Below are 21,200 nucleotides of genomic sequence, written 5' to 3'. Positions count from 1 at the left end.
CTAGTCACGTTTAGTCACAATACTTCACATAGTTGCTTATGATGCAACTCACAAAGATTAGTCATTGCAATTAGACATGTCTTCATAAGCAACTATTTGAAGTATTGTGACTGAACGTGTCTTGTCTTTTCTTTACTGACTGGTGTGTGTCTAACCTGAGGAATGATTATCTACAGCTGGTACCAATCAACTACGTTACACTAACTTCAACTCCAAACTACCGTTATAATAATTCCAGTACACAATTTATCACAGGGTGACGTGTTCATTATACAGCTGGTAACTTTAGATGCCAAATCATATGATCTTGAATCATGATCATGTTTCCGTTCTTCGGTAGCCGCTCGGCCGAAAATTTCGAATACATAGGTCTGTAAAATGGATCAATAAAAAAATATTATTGGCCCCCCTATTAAAATTTCTGGTCAGAAACCATCCCCAATATTCACACAACATATACCCAACGTTTCATGCCGTTCTGTCAAGTAGTTTTCGAGTCTATAGGGAACAAACAAACAAACATACAAACAAACAAACAAACAAACACACAAGCAGACATTCATTATATTTATAGATTGGTTTGATTCATTTTTATGATGCAACATTTTGGCTATGTGTGCTTGGTTACCGGTATGTTTGTTAGTTGATAAACTTCTTTTTTATAGCTGGATATGCGTTTTTCATCCCAGACAATAAGAAGGTCCAAACAAAATATAAAATTTGCAAATACAGTTGAATTCATAGTGAAATAATAAGTTTTTCTCAATTTTAGAATTACTGGAACAAAACTCGTTATCTTTCATAATGGTGCAAAACCCGTCATAATGCTAATACTGCTGCAAAACCTGTTATGTGCAAATGTTTTTTTTAAATTACTGAAAAATTCCAAATCAATGATTTATGACCTGATACATCAATAAAAGTAATTTTTTTTTACATTTTTTAAAAATATTACCAAAGTGCTATTGCCTTGTATAATCTAACCACAGTTTTTTGTCCTTTGTGAAAAAAATGCTTGGTTGGAGTTAACGAGTTTTGAAACTGGACAACTCATTTAGAAATTGGGGTGCCTTAATTTTTTTCTGAAAAAAAATTTCCCTCACCTATGGTAATTTTCCTTATCTAAAATACTGTCCTTAACTATGGTAATAGGGCAAGGAAAGTAAAATCCCGTCCTCTAAAACCGTTCACATCTAATTAATCGAAATAGAACAGACAACGCAATCCGTACAAACAAAGTGATGTACAAAAATGTCTTCCAACAGATGAAAATAAGTTGAAAGTTGCATTATTTGTTCAAATGCTAATTAATTTATATCATTTAATTGGGATTTTCGTTAAATAATAATTCTTCCATAGATGGTGCGGAGCTCCTGAAATTTTTACAGATATGGGACTTGTGGCAGCTGATAGAGCTTATTGATGACTATTTTAGGTATAACTTTAATCAAAATCATTGGAGCAGTTTTTGAGATAATCGCAAAAAAACCCTGTTTTTTACAGCATTTTCGCAATTTTAGCTGCCATCTTGGATCGCATTTGATCGAGATTGTTCGTGTCAGATATATTCTAAGGACCTTAAGTTCCAAATTTCAAGTCATTCCGTTAATTGGGAGATGAGATATCGTGTAGACAGACGCACACACACACACAACACACACACACACACACACACACACACACACACACACACACACACCACACACACACACCACACCACACACACACACAACACACACACACACACCACACACACACCACACACACACACACACACACACACACACACACACCCACACACCACACACACACACAACACACACACACACACACACACACACACACACACACACACACACACACACACACACACACACACACACACACACACCACACCACACACACACACACACACACACACACACACACACACACACACACACACACACACACACACACAGGCCAATACCCAAAAACCACTTTTTTGGACTCAGGGGACCTTGAAACGTATAGAAATTTAGAAATTGGGGTACCTTATTTTTTTCGGAAAGCAATACTTTCCTTACCTATGGTAATAGGGCAAGGGAAGTAAAACTAATGGCAGCAGAAACAAGATGAATCTTGTATCTTGGAACTACCGATTTAAAACTAGTATAGTTTACTTGGATTATCACTATTGTTGTTGTTTGTGAAATATAGATACAACCAAACATCACACTAAAGTATTTTAATCATCTCACACATTTTTCATGTAACATTAATTTATGTGTAATATGCGAAAAAATTCCAATACAATTATGTAGTTAGGCCTATATTTAGTTACAATTATGCAGTAGTTATATTTAGTTATGTAGTTACAGTTATATATAAGTAAAATTTCTATACAATAACAGTATATAATTATGAATCTGATGATGTCCACAGTTCCTAGTCGATAAACTGTGACAACTAAGATAATTTTTATTGTCGTACAGGGAAAACTCACAAACTTTCCGGGAAAACTACAGTTTTTCAATCACAATCTTGACCGCAATGTCTTGACCCCATTAATCATTTTACTAATTGAGATAATTTTGTTGCAAAAACTGCATCTCTGTTATCAATCAATACATTCAATCATAAATAGACTTGTTCAAAGGACAATGATACATTCTTGTCACACATAATAAAAAAAAGCATTCACTCTCAGGGTTTTTTATGTAAAACATTCAATAATTACAGTTTTTATTCACAAAGTTCAATCACAGAGTGAAGAGATTTAAGATTATTTATCTCTGGTTTAATGCACAAAATTTGAACTGATAATTTGATAAACTGACAATTATTTCAGATAATAAGTTGATAAATCCCTGTGGAATGCGTTGATATATTTTCTTGGCAGTGGACAACGTATATAATAGTGCAACATCTGAATATTTTCATTGTGAGTTGAAGATGGATTTCTATATGGTTGCAACATTGATAGTAATTATATCGTCAGTGGATAGCAGCAGGTAGGCTGTGTTTTGATGCATGTGTGCTTTCAACTCCATTCATTCATCAATCACTATATTTTCATTCATATTTATTCAGATTCCTCTATTTCAAGTAACTTATTTCCATGAAAGTATTATCACTTTAGAATACTAGTTTTAGATATTCACTTTTTCTTTTCAGGGCTTCTAATATGAAATTAAATATGTAATTATTTTGAAGCACCCTTCAATTCATCACAACTAGTTTCAACTCATCAAAAGCCATTCACAGGTGTAAATAGGATAAATAATAATTAACATTAAATTAATGCTAGTTTTTGTTCATATTATGATAATTATCCATACGAATTAGTTTCATGAGCTGCAAAACTTTACTGAAAATGAGGTTTTCCAGACCAAACTCAGTCCATTAATTTATTCCCATTCAATTTTGTAGCTATATAAATTTTCAATAGAATTATACAGTCCATCCAAAAACTAAAGCTTATTTTGCTCAATTTTCAATAAAATCTTATTATTAAATAGATATGAATTCTGACATTGAAATATTTTATTATAAAAATGGAAGTGGTAGGCTGAAATTTTTTGTTATTAAATTTATTTAACTAGTAGTTCTGTGAACAGTACACCTCACGCAGTTTTCTCATCCACAAGTATCTGATGTCACCTGTTTGGAATGTTAACAAACTCAGTTCATTTTATCACAACACAACTATTTCAACTCTTCAAGAGCCATTATTTACAAATGTCAATAGGATAAATAATAATAAACATTAAATTAATGCTAGTTCATGTTCATATTATGATAATCATCCATACGAATTAGTTTCATGAGCTGCAAAACTTTACTGAAAATGAGGTTTTCTAGATCAAACTCAGTCCATTAATTTATTGCCATTTAATCTCTTCGCTGTATAAATTTTCAATAAAATTATACAGTCCGTCCAAAAACTAAAGCTAATTTAGCTCAACTTTCAATAGAATCTTTATTATTAGATAGATATGAATTCTGATATTGAAATATTATATTATAGCCTAAAAATGAAAGTGGTAAACTAAAATTTGATGTTACTAAATTTATTTAATAATGTGGGAAAAGAGTTTCATATTTATACAGCAACAAAATTGATAGGAATGAATGCTTGAACTTACAATTGATTAATTTTATCAGTTATTTTATCTCTTTATTTATTGATTTATACAATAAGTACATCATCAAAATGATAGGGAGAGATAAAACAAGGTAACCTTGTGCTATTTCTCTCCCAAATTTAGATAAGGTTACACATAGCCCGAAATAGGCTAAGTCTTGTAGTTAGTACGGTAAGTCTTGTAAAAATTAGGTAAAGTACTTCGGCACTGAACCTAGACTTTACCCGTTGTTCACTGCACAGAATTTCCAGTACTTAATTATTTTCACAAAGTAGATTTTTAAATCTAGATGCTTCAAAACCAAACATAGAAGAAATATTTCACATTATTATCACCAAATATTCAATCACTAGAACTATCATTATTACGGTATCACTAAAATTTCTTTCAGTTTGATTTAGACAACCCCATTTTCATTAAAGTTTTGCAGTTCATGAAACTGAATCATAATAGATGATTTTTTACGGAATATTCATCCACACTATAGAAACAATTTTTTATAAAAAAAATTCTCCATTACATCCTGAACAAAAGACATAACCGCCTGGCAAGTGGTATGATTCTTCCTAAAGCCAAATTCTGCATGACAACAAATTGTTGTTTTCAAGGAGCTTGAAAATCAGAAGATGCCCAAGCTCCGCCCCAATGCCCCATCAATGCAAAGTTTGATTTTAGTTTCCCAATTATCAGGCTTCAGATACAATTTAAACAAAAAATTTCGAGTTGAAAAGATTGAGCATGATAATTAATGTTCAGTAACATTTTCACCTAGAATTAAAAATAAGCTCGAAATTCGAGAAAATGCGATTATCCAATTGCAAACTGTTGGCAACTGTTGATTCTATTAAATGATTCACTATGAAGAGATAGCAGACCTCGTGTGTCTCCAGCGTTGTTGTCCTGTCACCAGTTAGCTCAGATCTTTGAATAGTAGACTTGAGATGCGCATGAACACTAGCGTCAGTTGATCATTTTTCATAAAGGCAAGGAAAGTTGTGTGAGTGCGCCACATCAGATTTTCAAAAATGGGTACAATTTTAGAAATCTTAAGTAAGTCAGGAAAGATACCAGATTTATTACAACTATTAATAATATGACATGGATGTGGTAACTACTAGCTCCACAGATGAGTTTAAATTGAAATTATCAAGACATCCACTATTACTCAAACAGTTGAGAGAAGAGTAGACCTCTTCAACAGTATACAAAGGAGAAAGATATACCTCGCGTTTGCACTCTCTCTAAATAATGTGAGACACTATAAAGCTGCGTTTACACCAAAGTTAATAACAAAATGTTAATAACTTATCCTTATAGATTCTTTCAGATTGAACATATCTTATCATACATGATGAACATATGTGTTTGTCAAGTTCCGTTCAATCTAATAGAATCTTCAAGGAATATGTTATTAATATTTTGATTATAACTTTGGTGTAAACCCAGCTTAAGTACTATCTGGTATAGTAGCCAAAACTTCAGCTATCATGTCAATATAAAATAATTGAAACTTTCAACGTTCAAGTTTACATTTCTACGTTTAGATGCAGGTTTACTATTTATTGTTAAGTTATCTTTGATAATTTTCCACATTATCTTTGGTTTATTAATTGCACTACTGACTAGGCCGTTATATTGAAATTCAATTTAGCCAGTTTTACTTGTCTGTTGTGAGAATACTTGATATTCTTATATATTTCTCTGTGTACATCAAAATTAAAACGTTTTATCAAATTAAAATACAGTAAAACAAGATTCTTTCATGACTGCCAATTCATTAGAGTACCATGCAGGGGCGCCATTTATAGGGTGCAGGGTGGGCCTAGGCCCCCCTCAAGGATCAGATAAATAATGAAAATGCGGGTCTATCTACACGAATCCTTAGAATCTCATAATGATTTAATACTTTTTTTAACAGCAGTAGTATAATATATTCCTTCTACAGTATCTACAATGTAGCAAAATTGTCTTGAAAGTATGGATACGGGTACGGAGTAATAAAGAATATATTTTTCTCTGTGGTACAGTTTGAATATAGAATGAGTACAATATTATTGATTGGGGCACAATAAGTGAGTTATTGCATAAATTTCAATGTGAGAATTAACAAGTTGCAAGATGTCACAGTGAAAGCAAAAGAAAGGGCACAATCAGACAATCAAAAATGTATGTAAATAAGAGTTATTGAGAATTATGGGAACAGCTTGATGTATCTTTAGCTTTGTAACTGAAAGTTATTTTGCAATTAGAATATGATCCCCAATGAAATTGTTGAAATTTTCATTGTAAAAGAAAAATTTATATTTTTCCATGATTTTTAAGAAATCTGTTTCAGCGTATTCCTACTTTGAGGCCTCTCTGTAGAGTGTAGACCTATATTTCTAATAAACATTTCATGATTTAATAACTAATAATGTATATTTTTGTATTGATACTTCAACCACATTTGTATAAAACTTGAAAAATGAAGCATATAATAATAATATCTCATAAATGTAACATTTATGGGGAAAACCCAGGTCCCTCTATCCTTTGGGGGTATCCCCCCAAATACCTCTTGGTTTTTGCCCCCCCAAGCAGTTTGGTGAAAGGGCGCCACTGGTACCATGTTTTACTTCTTATGATTTATGATTAACTCATGAGGCATTAGACATTAACTGACTTATGGTTATCATTAGGCTTAAATGTTTTCACTGGGAAAGCAAGATTTACATAATACAGAAATACATAGAATAACAGTGAATAACTGACTTATGGTTAGCATTAGGCTCAAATGTTTTTACTGGGAAAGCAAGATTTACATAATACAGAAATAAATAGAAAAACAGTGAAAACATATTCATTTATCCATTTATTGTGCAATATACTGTCATCATAATAATTATATTATGATCAGGAAGGAATAACTAGGCTGAGTCTGTACTATTTCTCTCCCAAATTTTGATCAAAAATTGATTACTAGGATTATCACAGGTATATCATAGGATAGCAACAGCAATGTCGATAATATTATGCTATACTATCATATTAGTATTTGATGTAATAGAAAGCACTGTGCTTAACTAATATCTGCGATTAGATAATGTCCTGACTGTGATTTTAATCTTTTTTTCAAAAAATCTGTAATTTCTTTGATTCCAGGACCAGTAAGACTGGAGGAAATGGTGATGGATTACTTAAACAATCAGTGCAGAAGGTAAGTTAATAAATTATGGTAATGAATGTTTTACAATCAATTTGCACTTGCTTTATCAAGTATTGAAAACATTTAGGCCTACATTTAATATGTACCTTATCACAACTGTATGATCAACAATATTCTTAAGGGGAGCAGACCAAAAAAATCTGGTGTGGCGCACTCACACAACTTTCCTTGCCGTTATGAAAATTGATCACCTGACGCTAGTGTAAACGCGCATCTCAAGTCAAAGATCTGAGCCAGCTGGTAAAAGGTCAATAGCGCTGGATACACACGAGATCTGCTATCTCTTCATAGTGAATCATTTAATAGAATCAACAGTTGCCAACAGTTTGCAATTGAATAATTACATTTTCTCAAATTTCAAGCTTATTTTCAATTTTAGGTGAAAATGTTACTGGACATTAATTGAAGAGATGTCCATGCACAATCGTTTCCACTAGAAATTTTTTGTTTAAATTATATCTGAGACCTGACAATTGGAAATCTAAAATCAATCTTTGCATAGATGGGGCGGAGCTCCTGAAATTTTTACAGATATGGGACTTGTGGCAGTTGATATAGCTTATCAATGACTATTTTAGGTATAAATTTGATCAAAATCGTTGGAGCCATTTTGTAGAAAATCGCGAAAAACCCTGTTTTTGACAACATTTCAGCCATTTTAGCCGCCATCTTGAATCGCATTCGATCGAAATTGTTCTTGTCGGATCCTTATAGTGTAAGGACCTTAAGTTCCAAATTTCAAGTCATTCCGTTAATTGGGAGATGAGATATGCACATACACTCATACACACACACACACACACACACACACACACACACACCACACACACACACACACACACACACACACACACACACACACACACAACACACACACACACACACACACCACACCACACACACCACACACACACACACACACACACACACCACACACACACACACACACACCACACACACACACCACACACACACACACACACACACACACACACACACACACACACACACACACACACACACACACACACACACACAGACCAATACCAAAAAACCAATTTTTTGGACTCAGGGGACCTTGAAACGTATAGAAATTTGGAAATTGGGGTACCTTAATTTTTTTCGGAAAGCAATACTTTCCTTACCTATGGTAATACGGCAAGGAAAGTAAAAATAACTCCATAATATGCTATAATGTTAACATAATAGAGCAGACCAAAAAATAGCTCCATATGCTATAATGCATATAAAAATAATAAATAATAGCTTTTAAATATTATAATAGCTTAATAATAGCTTATAGCTTAATAATAGCTTAATAGCTTTTTAATAATAGCTTACAAATAATAGCTTTTTTGGTCTTGGAGCAGACCAAAAAATAACTCCATATGCTATAATGTTAACATATAATGTACCTTTTACTAGAGATCTATCCAACCGATCAACCTGATATTTTGAATAATGAATAACATGACCTTTCTACATGCGTTAGCACAAGCTTTTCAGTTTTCAACCATTTTTTCACTACCTAAATATTATTTTTTCCTGAATGACTGCTCGAAAACACAGTATTGAATTACAAAAAGGCATATGAAATGGGATAAATTATTTTCAAACTACCCCTCGCTAAAGTGTTTATAATAGTGCTGAGTAGTACTGTACAAAATTTTAGACGTCTACCTCAAAGGGTTCCTGAGAAAGGTACATAATATGTTAGCATTATGACTAAAGCTGCGTTTACACCAAAGTTAATAACTTAATCCTTATAGATTCTATTAGATTGAACATATCTTATCATACATATAATAAACATATGTGTTTTCAAGTTCCGTTCAATTTAATAGAATCTATACGGTAAGGATTATGTTATTAACATTTTGTTTATAACTTTGGTGTAAACCCAGCTTTATGGAGCAATTTTTTGGTCTGCTTCCCTTAAAACAAGATATAAAGCATAATCAAAATTCTATAATATAATAGTGAAGTCCACGTTATAATGACAGTATTTGATGGATATTGGTTCTGCTATCCTTGTCTATCATTCGATAGCGATATCCTCTTCTAGCACCACAACGTTGCCAGATCGTACTTTGCCAATATGTAAAAATATAATTAATATTAAAAATATATCATCTCTATCTTGGAAACTGGCCATTTATCATTAAAAATAAATTTTCTTCACGAATAAAATTGTTAAAAGATTATATTATTTCTAAATCAAAATATACCTTTTTAATACCTTTTTGAGGTGTTAAATATTTTTTTCTGGGATCCATTTATCAATGTTACCAGTGATATTGTTTTTTATAAAACCAGGAGGTAATTTTTTGATGAAGGAATTAGGTACCGTACTGTAATGAACATTTTATGACTGATATGATGATTGATAAATCTGGTCTGTCTATATTGTAAAGATGTACACATTTATTAAGACTGATTGACAAATATTATTTGATGTACGGATTGTGAATAGTTTTTTTTTGTGTTGATGAATAAAATTATATTTCTCATTCCAATTGTCTAAAGAGTTGCCCACTCTATTCGGTGAGAATGTTATACATATTTAGTCTAGTTGTAGAATAATATCATAGTATACCCTTTTGAAAACTGTTTAATATAAAATAACGAATTATTTTGATGTAGTAAAAGTAAATTCGTATGGCTTTTGTTGGTGGGAAGTCCCTTGCGGGAAGGTTCCACCACCTGAATATATAATTTAAGCCGTCAATGGGCCTTACGACTGTCATACTTCAGCCGGGACCGACAGTTTAACGTGCCCATCCGATAACACGGGAGTGATCTGGTTAAAAAACTTTTGGCTATGAGAGGGTTTGAACCCGGGATCTCTATGATGCTAAGCAAGCACTCTATCCACTAGACCACTGATCACTCCATATTTTGTTGTAAAATGGTACCTAGGTACTATGATAGACTAATATTTTACAACTAGAAAATTAAGTACGGTAGCCCTGAATGTATACGTTCTTAGAATACATTTTAAGAATATTTGTTGTAAAATGGTACTATGGTAGGCTAATATTTTACAACTGGAGAATTAAGTACGGTATCCCTGAATGTATACGTTCTTAAAAATAATGTATTCCAAGAACGTATACATTCAGGGCTACCGTACTTAATTTTCCAGTTGTAAAATATTAGTCTATCATAGTACCTACCATTTTACAACAAAATAATTCGTTATTAAAGCTTTCATCAAATGAAAGCCAATTATTGGCTTTCAATTAACTTGTATCAGCCGACACTGGTTATAGAAAACTTTCACATTCCTTCAACAAAAGTTAAGTTTATTCTAATTTTTAATCAATCAATCACAGAAGATAATGATGAATAGAAATAGAGACTCCACATTTAAAAACTACTCTAATCCTGGTGTGTAGAATATTATTCTGTAATCGTTTAAAATCTTAATGATATTATATACCTTAATAGCATATAATAAACAATCTATATGTAATGTATAGCTATTATCTGACTATAGAACCACAATAAAAATTATTATCAAGTACCCTTTCATTTTATAATAACACCACTACACCTTTTCCAATTTTATTTGAGAGAGTATGAATTTAATTTGAGAAAGTAGCCTATCTATCAATTGTATTTGAGAATAGTCACTTATTGACCGAAGGTAGTGTGAGGTCTATGTTTTAACTCGATTTGCTTTTGTCTGTCTCTATGTAACACGATTACAGCCAAACGCGTTGATGGAATTCGATGAGATTTGGCAGGAATATTCCTTTTTCAACTGCGCGTCGATGTATACGCAAGGTTTTTTTTTAAATTTTGCATTTTAAGGATGATATATGGAAAGAAAAGGAATTCCTCCACACTCTGATATCACTATTTATATATCATCTATTTTGAAGATAGGATCAATCAGACTATATAAACAATCCAGCTGACAAGTTGATTATTTATTGCATGCATTACACAGATGTCTGGCCGTGTCTATTTCTATAAGGATACTTGTGGATGAGAAAACTGTGTGAGGTCTACTGTTCACAGAACTACTAGTAATTGAGAGAATGTCAGGTGTAGATTAGAATAGTCAATTGTATTTGGGAAGTCATCACATGTAATGGTGAGTAGTGAATTTTGTATTTCACCGGATCTCAAAAACGGCTCTAACGATTCTCACGAAATTCACAACATAGTAGGTTTATAATATAAAAATTCGATTGCACTAGGTCTCATCCCTGGGGAAACTCGCTGAAGGACATTAAAAGAATTTATTCATCCTTGGAAAAACAGCTGATAATTTCGTCGTTTGTTGATGATGGAAGTGAGTGAGCGAGTGCATGTGTGTGGGACTGAGACAAAATTATGACTCAGCTGTTGAACTTTTGTACCTAATTCAATCAGGTACTTAGTGGCAGTAGTACAAAAGCCGGTTGAATTTTAATCCTGATTAATTCTAGTAGAACCAATCAGATAAGCTATCTTTTTGAGATGGTCTTCTGTGATTTAGTTCACGTGACATTAATCAGGATTAAAATTTAACATGCTTTTGTGAGAGAAAATTTTTGCATTCCTCTGCGAATCAATCTCAATCCACTGTGATTAGATAGAACCTTTCTGTATGAACTATGAATATTTATTATAATTTCTTCTTTCTTAATTTTGTATGCTTTTGTAGGCACTCCAGAGCGGAGCTCGGTGCCCCAATATTTATCATAAATTGGAATAGGTTGTCACTGATGTTGTGTTGTTGGTAGTATTTACTTTTTAACATTACAGAAGTAAATAACACAAGTCGAACAAAATGTATCTTCAAATGGTTTGGTTTTTGGAATAAAGATATCATCTGAACAAGTAAATTTTATAAATTCTATCTATTAATACCAAATATCGGGACACCGAGCTTTGCTCGTTATTTATTCATTGATAAACAGAACTCAATTCTTTAAAATGATTGGGGGAGGACTAACAGGCACAGCCCAAATCTGTTTCTTCCCCGAATTTTGATTTATTCACTATAAAATTTATAGTTGGAATATTTAATATTCCAAAAAGTAGGTTATGTTTCATACACTTGAATTCAAGTGAAATTTTCAGTCCAAATATTTGAAAACATAAAAGTTCTAATTTAGATTGTTTACATACCAAATTGAATAACAAAATAACACTCACTAATCACTTGGAACTGTAAAATAATGATTAACTTTAAATATTATGATATATACCATCTCATGTCAACAAATCAGATTACTGTATTTAGATCGAGTCAATTAAAATTTCTCGCGAGATACGGTAAGCTAATTGATTACACAGCTGATCTCCCACACAGGCACACGCATCTTCTGTTATCGACAGACGACGAAATCATCATCTGTTTTTCCAAGGATGAATTATCCTTTTCATGTCCTTCAGGGAGTTTTCTCAGGGATGAGACCTGATGCAATCGAATTTTGATATCATAAACCTACTATATTCCGAATTTCGTGAAAATCGTTAGAGCCGTTTCCGAGATCCGTTGAACATAAATAACCAGATATAAAAAAGAAAAGTATGAACAGATATACATAAATTGCTTGCTTAATATAATAGGATAACAACTTATAGTCCGTGATCCGTGATCCGTGATCTAGTGGATAGAGTGCTTGCGTAGCAGCATAGAGATCCCGGGTTCGAACCCCTCTCATTACCAAAAGTTTTTTAACCAGATCACTCCCGTGTTATCGGATGGGCACGTTAAACTGTCGGTCCCGGCTGAAGTATGACAGTCGTAAGGCCCATTGACGGCTTAAATTATATATTCAGGCGGTGGAACATTCCCGAAAGGGAACTCCCCACCAACAAAAGCCATACGAATTTATTTTTTTATAACTTATAGTCCAGTCAAATGGTCGTTTTTCAGGAAACAGCCCCGAAAGAATTTTTTTTTATGGTTCTATATATATTTTGGGGCGCTGAATTCTAATCTGAAATTTGCTGACACGCCAGAGGGCGACTTCACCCCCAAAATTTTGGATTTTTTTTCAAGTTTTCCATTTAATCTCGAGAACCTTGAATTTTTCGAGAAAAAGCATTCTCTATATAATATTAAAGATAATAAAATTTCCAATGAATTGAGTAGTCGCGCAGGACTACTTTTTGGATTTTATATCTGAAGCATTCCACAAGATACGCAACTTTGAATGTGCGAGAAATTTGTGATATTTCCCCCATTTTCACAGCCTTGCATATGCAACGTTGCGTATCTTGTGGAACACTTCAGATAGAAAATCCAAAAAGTGGTCGAGGCTGTGATGAATTTTCTCCTCTTTTCACTCCCATGAAATATACTTCTGTTTTCAATACCGTTCAAAAGTTACAGCCAATTGAATAATGATCTGTATTTCTCATTTTTCTTGCGATTTACTGTTATTAAAGAGTCTCTAAAATGAGTACAATACATGATAGAAACTTGCGATTGGTCTTAAATGAGAGAAAATTTCATGCTCTATAAGCTGAGTTGCCTTAAATTGAACTTGCATTACTGTTTATATCGAAAAACTGTCGAGACTGTGAAAATGGGAAAAATATCACATATTTCTTGATTTTTTTGAAACAAACGTACCGTATCTTACTTCACGATTATATTTTTACAAAAATCATTCACCTCACATAAAAGAGGAAATTCTTTTCTTCAAATCAAGACCAAGTATCATTTTGAGTTACCGAGACACACAGTTTTGAATATAGAAATCGGTCATTTTTCTATGCATTGAAATATGGGCTAAAATACACTAAAGGAGGAATTTCCTATTTTTTTAACAAATTTTAGTGAGATGATACATATGATTTCAACCGCCTTGACGAGCTGATATGAACGAGCTGTAGTACGAGGAGATGTGATCATTCGTCAAAAGTTACAAGTGATTAAAGTTTTGATCCTGGACATATCCTATGTGTGCCCCCCACTAGGAAATACTGAAATCTAAGGAGTGATTTCATAGAACATAACTCTCGTAAGGATATTTCAGCCGAAATATGTTTCTTTTTTGTTAGGAAGGCCATGAAAAGGTATTATAATGAAAATTTGAATTTTGGCTGTAGGACATGATTTTCTATTTTTGGGTGTATTCCCCCTCCCACCTCTTCTAAATTCAAAAACAGGTACCTAAGGAATTCTGTTCAGAATTAATGTTATTAATTCACGTGATGTGTGGCTTTCTATCATTACTAGAAAAAGATCCTAGTTGTTTAGGGTAGAAGTGGTAGGTTTGAATAATTTTGAAACCCCCTTAAAAAATACCCCTTTTTTGAAAACTCTTAGATCCGGAATCAAAAATCGTAGAGTCCTGCGCGACCACTCAATTTATTGGAAATTTTATTATCTTCAATATTTTAGAGAATGCTATTACTCGAAAAGTTAAAGGTTCTCAAGATTAAATGGAAAACTTGAAAAAATCCGAAACTTTGGGGTTTTTTGCGAGTTTTGGGAGTGAAGCAGTGAAGCCGCCCTCTGGCATATCAGCAAATTTCAGGTTAGAATTCAGCGCCCCAAAATACATATAGAACCGTCGCGAAAAGTTCTTTCGGGCTGTTTCCTGAAAAACGACCATTTGACTGGACTATTATACAAAACAGAAAAAAGTAATGAAGTATTACAATAATTACTTGATTACTGTGTGGTAAATAGGGTGTAAATTTGAAAGATTGAAATTGGTTTCATTTGATATTTTTCACAAATTTTTGACAAGAGAAGTTTTTTCTTCTGTCAAATTCACTAGAGTTTGCGATGTTGTTTATAATTGCATTCCCATTTCAGACAATTAATATCATCATGAAACGCCTTCGAAATTAAAATAATTATTAGATTAATGTATATTACAATTCAACTTATCATTGTGCTTTTAAGAAAATTAGGATGCAACAGCAAGGAAACTCAACACATCAGGACCATTAAAAATTTAAATTAAGCAAAGGTATTTAGAATAATAGTGGATGATGAAGTTGTAATTTATTTTTGTCAAAGTTACCTTCAAACTCATAAGCTTAAAATTACTAAAATTCCTGCATACAAAATATTATCAATTGTGCTTATGCTTCATATTGAGTTACACTTACCAAAATATAACATTGTAAAGGTGGGAAAAATTAACTACATTAGGATATTCTTTTCAATACTTTGATTTTTAACCATGGTTCAAAATGTTGACATAAAATATAAAAAAAAATCATGCCCCCCCCCCCAAAAATGTTGATGGCGCAAATTGCGCCATGCCCCCCCTTGTGGGCACCCCTGACGTACACAGTATTCCAATTACTACCATAGGCTTTGCATGGGGGCAAATTAATACTGTAGGCTATTTTCAATGGAGAAAGGATTTCCCCTGTACTGTTAACGAATGATCAATGAGAATTATTTATGTGTATTTATAGGTAACGAGACTTTTGTCTCCAAACATTTTGTGAAATATTGCACTCTATGTTTACGGCGTATTTGAACTTTATCATCAATCAATTGAATTTCTTGATCAAACAATTCGGCAATTCTTCAATGGATGTTGAGGCTTGAAAATAATTCTTTATTCAAAAACTTATGTTTTATTGGAATATTAAATATATTATCATATTATTTTATATGAGTACCGGTACCTACACTTAAGAAAAATACTAGAAGTTCTGCGAACAGTAGACCTCGCTCATGAATACAACTTTCAATCTAATGAGAAGGGCCAGTACAATAAATACAGAATATTGTGAAGATTCAGCCATGTCATCTATTATTCTCTTATCAAGGAGGACCTTTATATCAAATACATACAAATTTCACCTTTTAAATGAAAAAGACTAAGAAATTGTCAAAAAACCACAGATTCATTGATACTTAGAAAGACCGGTTTCGGTCTTTATCAGAGATTAACAATGGTGTAATCACCGAAACTGGTCTTTCTAACTTCTAAGTATCAATAAATATGTATTTTTTTTGACAATTTCTTAGTCTTTTTCATTCAATATGAATGAATACCACAATATCATCTCCTCAACTACACAAAAAGAAAAACAAAATTAACCTTTATACCTTTACATACAATTTTTTCTACGGTTTTTTTAAATTACAAAAAAACCAGAGGTCTTATTAAAAATCGTTACACATACGTTTCTGCGCCTTGTTTCAAAGAACTTGCATACCGGTACCAAATTTCATCCAAATCAGTCAATAACTGCGGTACAAACAAACAAACAGACAAAAGCCGATCGAGTCGAAACTAAGACCTCATCTTCGCTTCGGTCAATAAGTAGGCCTACTGGAAGCACTGGTTTTTCAGAATGATTTCCTAATTACAACTGACAACTTCTCGATTTCAAATCGTATGTTCTCAAATTGAAATGATACTTTCTCAAATAAAATTCACTATTCTCAACTTCAAGTGATGACTCAAATACAATTGACTATTCTCATCTACATCTGACGTTTTCTCAAATACAAATGACTATTCTCAATTACAATGGATACTTTCTCAAATACAGTTGGAAAAGTTCAAACTCTGAAAAGTTCAGTGTAGTTCAACCTTTTTAAGAGACATTTCCAAGTTTCAAATATTTTCACTGAATATAGTATCAAACTTTTTATCCTAATAAACGGTACTTCCATGCTTTTTTGAATTTTCGATACGTTTCAAAACACTAGGCTCTTCAGTAAACACTCCATTTTCAGTATACCTGGTGGATCAGTACCATGATAACATCAACCATTTTCTCTGGCTAATAGTATCAAACTTCCCATCCTAAATAGTACTAACATGTATTTTTTGTATCTTAAATACATTTCAAGACACTGGACTCCATCTTTAGCATACCTGGTGAAGCAGTATCACATTGTACTCATAAATGAGTAAGTCTATACGTCATGTAATTTCCCAACTCTGAATAATTCTGGATGCATTTCAAAACACTGGGTCATATCCTTAGGATGCAGAACAAACTCCTAATGCCAAGATTCCCATGAAGTAGATTTCGGTGGATTTCAGTAGATACAGTGGGAAAATAATAATGTGACTCAGCTACTTGGAGCACTTCAGTATTCAAATAACTTGTGAGTCCTAAAGTATTCATACATAATATGTGATGGATTTCTTTGGAAAACAAAAATGTGGGCTACACAAAAACTGGAAGGGAATCGACATTTTCAAATTTATGCCTGCAGATGCACTAATAGTTACCTTGATGAACTAGATTGTCACTTATTCTTGTTGTACTACCTATTTCATGTTACAAGTATCATACAAGGAATGAATGTTCACAAAAATCTTGTAGAATAGTGAAGAGAAAGTGTAGAATAATCATGGCACTCTCCCGCGTTAACTCGTTAAGAGATAAAGATTGGATGAATATAATGATCAATTATAGAAAATAACTGGAAATCTTGTGATATTTTTGAATTAACCCAGTACCTATAAGGTATTACAAGGCAGGACCTCCTAGATACTAAATATTTAGGAGGTCCTGTACAAGGGTACTATATTGATCTTCTATAATTGAATATTTAAAAAGCTCTATTGAAATACTCCATCATTATAATAAGTATTATTTCAAGTTGAAACTAGTAGTGTAATTCGAGTGTGAAAAACATTATTTGAATGGTTTTTGCAGTTGATCCCAACTAGGCTATATCAAAATTTGGGGGAGGAATACTGTAACAGTTTTGGTCTGTGCCTGTTGGTCCTTCCCCAATTATTTCAATTATTGAAATAATTATGCAATTATTTGAATGAATAATTGTGAATCATTGTACTTTGTTTCAGGTGCCTACTGACCAATGTTCCCCACTTGGATTACTGCAGGAAAAATACAGAGATCTGCACGAGTTTAGCAGCTCATTTGCTGAGATGGTCGCTGGTCTGCAAAAAGTAAATACCAGTTCTTCAGGTGACGTCATCATGTTTGTTGGCAACACTGGCGTGGGAAAAAGCACTCTCGTATATTTACTTGCTGGTCACACTGACCAATTCACAGCTGTCGAGAATATCCCGGACTCGAACAATTTTTACATCTTGGACACAACAGGAAAACGAGTATCAAATATCACAACTGAGTCAAAAACTACTTATCCTGAAGCAGTTCTGGATGTGAAGTCCGGGGTGATTTTTTCGATACACCTGGTTTCAGGGATACTCGCAGTGCCATTCATGAAGTAATTACTGCTTATGGTTTGCAAGCTGTTGCCAAATCTTCGAAACGTATAAAATTTGCTGTGCTGGTCAACTATGACTCACTAATTGTTGGTGGATCTCGTGATGATTTCCTCAACACACTTCAGAGTTTTCACAGTCTACTGAAAAATCCCAACAAGTACAGGAACTCTACATATCTGGTGGCTACCAAGGTCAAGAATGACATTATTTTTCGAAACCGAGAATATAGGCCTGTATCTTATGAAACATATGTCAGTGGTATAGTTAATTTTTTGGAAGGTGTAGGCGAATCACTGAGAAATCAACAGAATAGAACTGGTGGCTATTTTGACAAACAGCTCCTATCATTTTCTCAATACTTCATTGGAGACTTGCTTGCTAGTAGGAAGAAAATTTCATTGTTGAAGAAGCCTGATCAAGAGGGGCCTGTGATGAAGTCAGAATCTGTCCAAAAATCTATTGAGAAGATCAGACAATCCTTATTAGCCACTGATGGTTATGCCAAAGCTGGAGTCAATGATTTTGGTATCACACTCTCTGATAGAGCAAAACTCTACATTAATCACTTATTCTATCAGATGAACAACTATACAATAGATGTGAGTAAATCACTAATACAATTTTTTGATTCTTCTCTTGTAGCCAAATATGAGAATTGTTCCAAACTCAGAGTTATTGTAACTAGTTTGGAAAAAGCAAAACATGATGTGGGTGTGTTAATCCACTCAGTTAACATTTCACATAATCCCCATGAGGTTGCAGATGCTCTTCAGAAATTCATGTATGATGTTGGGGTGAATACTTGCAGCAATGATGCATTTGAAAAGATGAAACAGCTCAGCTATTCCCTGAGTGGTCTAGAGAGTGTGGGTGGTGGGGGTTTCTATACCATTGATAGATGGGTAGCATCTCTGTATGATTTTGAGCGCATTGTAAAGAATGAGCTGGACTTCCATATCATGCTTGGTGTGTTGTTTGAGAAGCTCACTGACTATTCTGCTCTCAATGTGGATTTCTATAGAGGTATCAGTTCTGTATTGAGTAGGCACAATAGACATAGAATAGTTACAAAACACAACTATGGGCCTCTGATGCAGCATTTGAGTTTGAACCAGTTTGCTGGTTTGAAAATGAATGAATACCATCTCAATGAGCTCAATTCTATGTATGTAAAAGCAAAAGAATATATTCAACACCCAACATATTTTTGCTGGGGCAGCATGTTTTTGATTGTTGGTGATTTTTTATTGCTGAAAGTGTTGAGTGGAAACAGAATGTGTCCAGATGCTACAACAATTGCACTACTAGCGACCAACCGAATCTACATTGACACCAATGTGGATTTGGGTGGCAGGAATTTGATGATCATTGCACCAGAGTGGCATGTGCTCGGGAGGTTTGTGATCAGTCTTGACGGTGCATCACAAGGTTCAGCACAGCATAAAGCCCCCAATGGACAAGTTGGTGATGACGGAAGACCTGGACAGTCAGCTGGTAATTTCATTGGAGTAGTACTCCATTATGTGAACAGTCATCAGTTAACAATCACTGCAAATGGTAGCAATGGACAAAATGGGCAAGATGGAGGTGATGGTATAGATGGCAAAGATGGCAAAAATGCAAGTGATGATGGAGAGAAGCAACTGATAGAAGAGGAACATGGAGGTATATTCATCAGAACCGTCATTAAAAGTTACTTAGTCAAAGCAGACAATAAAGGTACAAGGGGCAGTGATGCAGGAATGGGAGGTGCAGGAGGTGCAGGAGGACTCAAGGGCCGCATAGAGATTCACAGTTTGAAACCACAGATTTCTCATCGCAGCAAACTTGTCATGCTCAATGGTACTGAGGGGAAACATGGAGTGAACGGTATCCCTGGAAAGGGTGGTGTTCTAGGGTGTGACGCCATCATACATAAAAAAACAACTACCAATATAGTAATTTGGGAAAATTATGATACAGAGATAGAATTAATCGACTGCAGGGACCGTAGAAACACCGATGGAAAGGTTGTGTGGAAAGTGGCAGGATACAGAGAGAAACCATCAGCTGTTCCAGCACCTCCATCAATCTGTAAACTTTATGCAGAAATGACAGATCGATTTGAGTCAGACAAGTTCTATAATGATTTTATTGATGAGTTCCAGCAGACCTTCATTGATAAGTTCATTCTGGATAGAAAAAATAGGAGATTAAGGGAATGTTAATGATGTTAAATATTGTCTACAATTAGTTGTTGATTTATTAAGCTGCGTTTACACCAAAGTTATTAACAAAATGTTAATCAAGGTCTAACAATGTCTAACAATGTCTAACAATGTAGATCAAGGTATCAACATTTTGTTAATAACTTGATAACTCTTGATAACTTGATTTTGTTAATAACAAGTTGTCGAGAACAGTCGTTGAGGCGAGCGGACGGTTTATTGAAGAGCTCTGATAAGAAACAAGTCGTGTTCTGTCTTAATCTAACTCTTTCTTCATTTAAACAAAGTGAAATTTTAAATTTTTGGCCATGGCGCAGTGTTACTATTGTGATAGTGAATTACCAGCATCAGGTGACTTTGTAACGTGTTTCGGCTGTGATAATAAATTTCATTTTGGATGCAGCCTGAAGGAAACTACATATCGCAGGATGACCGAAAATGAAAAAAAGAAGTGGCGGTGCACACATTTCTGCAAGAATTCTAAAAAAACAGCGAGTATCACATCACCACCACCAGG

The 21,200-nt window shown here is 33.7% G+C and overlaps 1 protein-coding gene across 1 annotated transcript; it reads left to right on the top strand.

Moving 5' to 3' along the window:
- Positions 1 to 2,743: 2,743 nt before the first annotated feature.
- LOC111060517 lies at positions 2,744 to 20,647 on the top strand. Its single transcript, XM_022348184.2, has 3 exons — positions 2,744 to 2,993; positions 7,269 to 7,323; positions 18,087 to 20,647. The coding sequence occupies exons 1-3, from the start codon at positions 2,935 to 2,937 to the stop codon at positions 18,477 to 18,479; spliced, it is 507 nt and encodes a 168-aa protein (XP_022203876.2). The 5' UTR covers positions 2,744 to 2,934; the 3' UTR covers positions 18,480 to 20,647.
- Positions 20,648 to 21,200: the final 553 nt, after the last annotated feature.

The sequence above is a fragment of the Nilaparvata lugens genome, chromosome 6, assembly GCF_014356525.2.
Source record: "Nilaparvata lugens isolate BPH chromosome 6, ASM1435652v1, whole genome shotgun sequence".
In the NCBI taxonomy this organism is placed as follows: Eukaryota; Metazoa; Arthropoda; class Insecta; order Hemiptera; family Delphacidae; genus Nilaparvata; species Nilaparvata lugens.
Note: the sequence above shows the minus strand (reverse complement) of the source record. Positions and strands in the feature narration are given on the sequence as shown.

Coding starts and splice junctions, on each gene's coding strand:
- LOC111060517 (XM_022348184.2), top strand. CDS start 2,935: ATGGATTTCTATATGGTTGCAACATTGATAGTAATTATATCGTCAGTG. Junction 2,994..7,268: donor TCGTCAGTGGATAGCAGCAG/GTAGGCTGTGTT, acceptor CTTTGATTCCAG/GACCAGTAAGACTGGAGGAA. Junction 7,324..18,086: donor TTAAACAATCAGTGCAGAAG/GTAAGTTAATAA, acceptor ACTTTGTTTCAG/GTGCCTACTGACCAATGTTC.